Genomic DNA, 7500 nt, shown 5'->3' with positions numbered 1-7500 from the left:
TGGCCCCTTCACCTCGCAGCTAGGCAGGAAGGGGAGGCGAGGGACACCAGCAGTGACTGGCCTGAAGGCGCCTTGCGTCCCCCCGCCTCCTCTGTGCGACCCTCTCCCTTGATTGCCTTCATGCATCAATCGCAGCATGACTTGTGCTCCTCCTCTTCAGTCTCACTTAACTACCACCTTCATATTCTAGACACCGCTGAATGTTGGCAAGCTTTACATTTATTATTTTTTCTTCTTTTTATTTTCTTATTTGATCTTGTTATATATGTAATGGTGTTTGTTCGTTTTATTTTGTTGCAGCTGTTGTGCATATTTAACATTCTCAGCGTTTGAAGTGTGTTCTGTTTTCAGTGTTGTTTTCCTTGTATCCATGTGTTCTTGCTTGGAGGAATTTGACCACGTTTTATTTATGACATTTCGTGTTTTTGTTCAGTATTTATTCTTTCCTCTTTTGTTCATGTGTATGTTGTTAACTCATGCAGTAAATGATTTCTGGTGGTTCTGTTTATGATGCTTCATTTTTAGCTCTTTTTAGAATAGTGAAGCTGCATCACTTTTTTTATGTGGATGTTTTGATATTTTCAGGAAAGGATGGGAGGTGGTGCCGCGGTGAACACTCCCAACACATGCAGGAGGAAAGTGAGTACCTGCTTCATTACGTCATGTGCCCTCTATTTTGGAATTTTTTTTTTTTTTTCATTTCAACCTGTTGCCTGCCTTTCTCCTGTCAGCTTCCCACGAATCTGTGAAGGAAAGAAAGGGATGTGCTTCCATGGTATCGTGTCAGTAGTGTTATCCATTGAAGGATTAGTTTAAACCTTTTTCCAATGCGTTGTTTTTGTCTCCCATGTTTCTGCCTTCCTAGGGTATATATATGAAAGAAGACGGAATGTAAATTTAGTCTATAATGTTCATTGCAACTTCTTACTGGGAAAAAAGTCCTTTGAGGATTAACCGAGAATCTTTTTCAAAATTATAATTTTTGTATTCCAGTCTTCGTGTGCTTATTTTAATGTATGCATAGAGAAAAGAAGGATACGAAATCATAATGTTTTCTATAATGGTGTCATCTTTTTGGTATAAATATTTACTTAGACATTCAATTGAAACCTAAAAATTAGCTGTCATTTTTGCATTCGTTTTATATATATATATATATATATATATATATATATATATATATATATATATATATATATATATATATATATATATATATATATATATATATATATATATATATTATTTTTTTTTTTTTTTTGTATGTACGTATATATGAGTGAAGAAAGGAAAGATGCAATTACAAAAAACTTTCCACAATAATGGGAATATTCACTTGAGGTCTTTTTTAGGTAACAAATATCAGATCTTCTAGTTTATATGTCTATTTATCCTTTAGTGTGTTTTACCGTTATGTAGATTAATAATATTTTGCACGTTATGATAAAGTGTCCTTGGAAACTATTACTGTAACACATTTCATTTAGTGTGAATTTGGTTTCCACGTAAAAAAAAAAAAAAAAACTCCTTCTATGGAGAAAAGATATTTATATTTTCTTTGTTCAATTGGTATTGATATTATTTTTAACTCTGATTTCCCGGGAAGCGTTACCACCATGATATTTGTGACCTAACCTAAGGTAACTTTTTAGCGTCATAACCTTTGTTGCAGCTTTATTCAAGTAAAATCAAAGAGAGGAAAGCTTGTATAGTTCTGTGAAGTGTTCTTATTTGTCTCTGTGTGTGTTGATTGTCGCCATTGAAAAGTCAAGGTGACGTGGGCCTTGATGACTAGAGCCGGCCCACACTATTTGTCTCCCTTTTTTTAGAGGCTCGTCGTTGTAGATTTCTGAAAATATTAGTTTTCCTCACGTTTTTATTTTCCTTGTCAGCGAATGAAAGATAATTTTATGATTTTCTTAATCATTTAGTAACGTATTTAATATCTTTGGAGGGATCATTCCCGTAGCGGAGCGAGGGGGCTCTATTTTTGTTAGCGCACATCTGTACACCCCCTCCCCGCTCCCGCCTGGCCCTGGAGGGCACATCGATGATTTGGCCAGGAGCACCTTTTGATGTCCATCGTATATAAAAGTTTCGATTTCATTTTCGGAAACACTTCTTGGTAACTTTTGAAGGCGTATCTTTGTTATTTTATTTAATTTCTTCGTCAGACTCACCTTTTTTTGCTGTATTTTGCATATTTCGATTTATCGGCATGTGGGCGAAGGTTTCTGCCTCGCAACTCGCACAACTATCGCCTCATCACTACAGATCGAGCTCGAGCGCACAAAATGCGCCAATTATTTGCCATAACTCACTTCATATACGGGAAAGGGTTGTGGAAAGAAGGTGTTGTGAGGAGTAAACTTAGGAGAAATTAGTTAAATCTAGAAAGGTAGCTAGCTCAGGGAAGATGAGAAATAGCTTAAATATTTACCACACAAAATGTAGCAGTATTTTGAATAAAATAGACTTGCTTAGAAGAATAGTGTGTGTAGAGAAATTTGATATCATTGCTTTAACTGAAACTTGGTTAGATATGTGAGGAAAAGTATTTAATCCAGAGGTCAAGATAGATGGTTATACATTGTTCTATAAAGATAGGGAAAACAGGAGAGGAGGAGGCGTCGCGTTATACGTTAGGGACACATTACAGTGTTGTATTAACAGTAGATCTAAAACAGATAGGAAAGCAGTAGTAGTACAGCAATGTACAGTAGTGGGAGTAGTGTACAGATCACCGACCAGTACAAAGGAAATTAACACCTCACTGTGGCAGGAAATAAATAGAGCAGGCAGGTACAGTCAGGTATGTTGTGGTAGGAGATTTTAATTTTAGGAATATCGACTGGAGTCTGATGGTGGGTAAGAAGGAAGCAGAATTTTATAAGGTAATTCAGGATAATTTTTTAAAACAGGTAGTCGTAGAACCCACAAGGGGGAATAATATTCTAGATTTAATTCTTACTAACAGGGAGGAAGCAGTCACGTAGGTAGAGGTTGAAGGACAGCTAGGTAACATTGACCATAGGGAAATTAGGTACAATTTAAAATGGGAAGAAACTTTTAGAAGCAAAAACACTAGTAAAATACTTGACTTTTAGGATGAGCAGAATTTGAGGAATTAAAAAGGTACCTCCAAGGAGTTGACTGGCAACGGATGCAGGGTGAGGTCAGGTCCGGGACGGAGTTGAGAGAGATAAGGCAAGATGTGAGAGGTGAGGAGAGGTGTGAGGGTGTAGGACAAGAGGAGGTAAGATGTGTTCCGAAGGGGCGGAGGAGAGAGGGAGGGGTATATGGGTGTGAGTATGGTGGAATGTCAGGTCATGCTGAAATGAGAGTGGTGAGGTCGAGGCGAGTAGATGAGCGAGTAGAGAGGATGGTAGGGGCCGAGATGAGGGAATTTAGGTGAAGTAAATGTAGATGAATTGTATAAATATTTCGGTAGATAAAGTTCATACAGGTCAGTTAGCATATATCCCGTATAGGGCAATAAGATCACAGAAAAATTATCCTAAATGGATGACTGCTAGATTAAAACATTATATAGGGTGGAAGAGAAGTATATATAAGACATTAAGGGCAGGTGAAGAAGTTTTAAGGTCACAATATAATGAATTAGTTAGAACAGTCATGAAGTTAACGATGGAAAGCTAAGGGCAATTATGAATTAAGTGTAGCCAGCCATGTGAAGACGGACCCCAAGGGATTTTATCAGGAATAGAGGACGAAGGAATAAGGATACTATAGGTCCATTAAAGGCAGCAGATGGGGAACTGGTTAGTTCTGGGAAGGAGATTAGTAAAATTCTGAATGAGTATTTGTCATCTGTCTTCACCCAGGAAAACATGCAGGATATGCCAGATAGTGAACAGATGTTTAGAGCAGATGAGAATGAGAAGCTGACAGATATTTCCATAAGTAGAGAGATAGTGGAACAGGAGATAGATAGGCCTAAAAAAAGTTCAAGACACCAGGACCAGATGAAATATATCTCAGAGTACTTAAGGAATGTAAAGAGGTTATTAGTGAGCTGTTAGTCTCTGTCTTTAGGAAATCACTTGAGTCAGGTGAGGTACCAGTAATGTGGAAGCAGGCTAATGTAGTACCCATCTTTAAGAAAGGAGATAAAACTTTAGCGTCTAACTATAGATCTGTCAGCTTAAATTCAGTTATAGGTAAAATATTAGAGTTAATAAGAGCGAGGAACATTAGAGAACATTTAGACAAACATAACTTGATAAATCAATCACAGCATGGCTTCACGAAGGGGAAGTCTTGCCATGACAAACTTGTTAAGTTTTTACAGTAAAGTGTACGAGGCAGTAGATAATGGTGATAGTTATGATATCTTGTATCTGGACTTTAGTAAAGCATTTGACAAAGGTACCCCATGAAAGGCTCCTGAGAAAGGTTAGGGCACACGGGATAGATGGGAAGGTGTTAGGGCTGGATAGGGTCATGGCTTAGCGACAGGCGAGAAAGAATTGTAATAAACGGCTCGAAATCCGAGTGAGGTCATGTAATCAGTGGGGTGCCACAGGGATCAGTATTAGGGACATTGTTATTTCTAATATATATCAATGCCTTGGTTAGTGGAATTAGTAGTGATGTTAGTAAATTTGCGGATGACACAAAGATAGATTAATTAGATCAGAAACGGGTGCCTTCGCCTTGCAGGCAGATTTAGGATGAATGAATGGACGGACATATGGCTAATGCAATTTAATATCAATAAATGTAAAGTACTTAGCGTAGGTAGAGGAAACCCACACAGTAGGTACACATTAAACGAACAATCTCTGGTAGTTACAGGGTACGAGAAAGATTTAGGAGTTATAGTTAGCTGTGAACTCCGTCTAGGAAAACAATGCATAGAGACTAGAAACAGGATAAATAGGGTACTAGGATTAATTTTTAGGAATGTTAAAAGTAGAAGGCCGGAAGTAATATTAATGATATTCTTGGCGCTGGTCAGACCTCATCTAGACTACTTTGTGCAATTCTGGTCTCCACATTACAGGAAAGATATAGGTGTATTAGAATCAGTACAGAGGAGAATGACAGAAAGGATACAGGGGATGAGGGAGTATTCCTTACGAGGCGAGATTGAAGTCATTAAAATTTACATTCTTTACAGAGACGTAGGTTAAGAGGGGACGTGATAGAAGTCTTTAAGTTTCCCTTTCAATAGTCCAGGAGTCAAGCAATATTTTCATTCTTTCATCCCTTTCACTGGTAAACTCTGGAATTCTCTGCCTGTTTCTGTTTTTTCCCCTTCCTGTGACTAGTTGTTTTAAGAGTATTGAGGCACTTCATGAAACATATTTAGTTTTTTTATTGACTTTTAATTTTTTATCTTTTTTTTTGTCTGTATGTATGGAAGCGGGCAACTGAAAAGATTTTTTTTTGTTCCTCTGTTTGCCATTCGCCAAGAAGATATGAGAGCGTGAGTATAAATAATGGCTATATGGAAATGTAAGAATACCATTTTATACTGACTCTAAATTAAACATGTATTGCATTGTTTACTCCAGTTTACTCAAGTTGAACCGTCCGATATCTTTTGCATCTAAATGATTTTTGTGTTCAGGTAATTTGAATTTTTATTTCCAAATGCAGCTCCATGTTTTTAAGAAGCACAGAGGGTTTGAGAAAGACAAATCTTTCCTGAGTCTTAATACGAGAATGTTAATAACAGTAGTAGTAGCAATAGTAGTAGTAGTAGTAGTAGTAGTAGTAGTAGTAGTAGTAGTAGTAGTAGTAGTAGTACTTCTACTACTACTACTACTACTACTACTACTACTACTACTACTACTACTACTACTACTACTACTACTAGTACTACTACTACTACTACTACTACTACTATTACTACTACTACTACTACTACTACTAGTAGCAGTAGTAGTAGTAGTAGTAGTAGTAGTAGTAGTAGTAGTAGTAGTAGTAGTTGTTGTTGTTGTTTTTGTTATTGTTGTCGTTGTTGTTGTAGTAAAGAGCAGGATGTATTATCTGGAGTGACACCAATTCAGTTTTTTGTATAATTTGTATTTTCTTACTATTACTCCACACCTTGTCAATCCATGCAAGGAAAAAAAAAAAAGCAAAAAAAGAAAACGTATATTAAAAAAGTGAGAGGCAAGACCAGCAAGTGAAACACGCCCTGCCTTCTCCATAGACTTGACGTGTTTACTGCCGCGCTTCCTGCCTGATAATTATAGTCTTACGCTGGAGGCGCTTAATGTGGTGCATTTGTATGAAAAGAATTTACTTTTTGCCATGAATCTCTCTCTCTCTCTCTCTCTCTCTCTCTCTCTCTCTCCTCTCTCTCTCTCTCTCTCTCTCTCTCTCTCTCACTCTCTCTCTCTCTCTCTTTCTCTCTCTCTCTCTCTCCTCATCCTCTCTCCTCTCTACTACTCTCTCTCTCTCTCTCCTCTCTCTCTCTCTCTCTCTCTCTCTCTCTCTCTCTCTCTCTCTCTCTCCTTCCTCTCTTCTCCTCAGTCTCTCTCTCTCTCTCGTCTCTCTCTCTCTCCTCTGCTCGAATTATGATTTTCACTGGAGTGGTTTAAGAACATATTCACATGTTATTCATGAGCCATCACATCCAGCAGCAGGCAAGGAGGCAGGAGGAGAGGAGGAGGAGGGGGAGGAGGAGGAGGAGGAGGAGGAGAAGGATGAGGAGGAGGAGGAGGAGGAGGAGGAGGAGGAGGAGGAGGAGGAGGAGGAGGAAAGAACACAAAGGAATACAAAGGAATGCAACGGAAGACCAAACCTTGAGTTACTGACGAGGCTGTTTTGGATAATTATTCTACATTAACTATTATTGGGAGATATAGGATAGTACAGAAGGTTCCTCCCCACCAATCTCTCCAGCAGAAGCTGACAAGATACAGGAATTGATACCACGTGCTATAGAAAAAACACATAGAACTTGAGAGAATAGTGAGGGAAAGAGTTGTGGTCTGTCTACTTTTGTTTGTGAGGGAGAGTGTAACTGCATGATAGTTGTGTGATGTGGTGTGTGCGTAGCGCAGGTGAAGGCACAGTTTGGTTGTTGAGGGATGGTGCAGAATCCTTGCGTTGCGCTTTCCAGGGAGGCCGGCAGTCAATCAGGCCACAGCTTCGGTCACTGTGTTTGTGTACCTTTCCCTTTAGGGTTGGATTCACAGGTTATCGCCTGCAACTTTGACCTCTAGTACTTAAAATCACAAAGTTGATCAATAACAGGATAATGCGGACGAAGAAAATGAGGATTACAACATGTGATTACATAGGATAACCAAAACAAACACTCCCTCAGGTCTTTACATATCGCTTTGGAATTAATTTAGATTAACTACCCTTTAGTAAAGTAAGCTAGAGCAGTGTATGACTGCCAAACCGACACGCCCTCGTGCTTGTGCTGGCGTGGGAAAACCATCGTGCTGTGTGGGAAAAACTGGCTGCGTTCTGATTGGAAGGAATGAAGGGAGATTCTATTATTATTCATATGCA

General features: G+C 38.6%; 1 protein-coding gene across 11 annotated transcripts in view; it reads left to right on the top strand.

Annotated features, from left to right (window-relative positions):
• Positions 1 to 7500, top strand: part of LOC135102177 (multiple epidermal growth factor-like domains protein 6) — a 193586-nt gene that overhangs the window by 49365 nt on the left and 136721 nt on the right. For 6 of the 11 annotated variants that reach the window (XM_064006980.1, XM_064006978.1, XM_064006977.1 and 3 more), the window contains one exon: positions 586 to 639. The exons of the other annotated variants lie outside the window; for them this stretch is intronic. In XM_064006980.1, the coding sequence (XP_063863050.1) occupies positions 586 to 639 (54 nt within the window). The remainder of the gene's footprint in view (positions 1 to 585; positions 640 to 7500) is intronic. 11 annotated transcript variants of the gene reach the window in all.

Source organism: Scylla paramamosain, chromosome 7, assembly GCF_035594125.1.
Source record: "Scylla paramamosain isolate STU-SP2022 chromosome 7, ASM3559412v1, whole genome shotgun sequence".
Classification (NCBI taxonomy): Eukaryota; Metazoa; Arthropoda; class Malacostraca; order Decapoda; family Portunidae; genus Scylla; species Scylla paramamosain.
The sequence above is the reverse complement of the archived record's forward strand: the minus strand, read 5'-3'. Positions and strand labels throughout refer to the sequence as shown.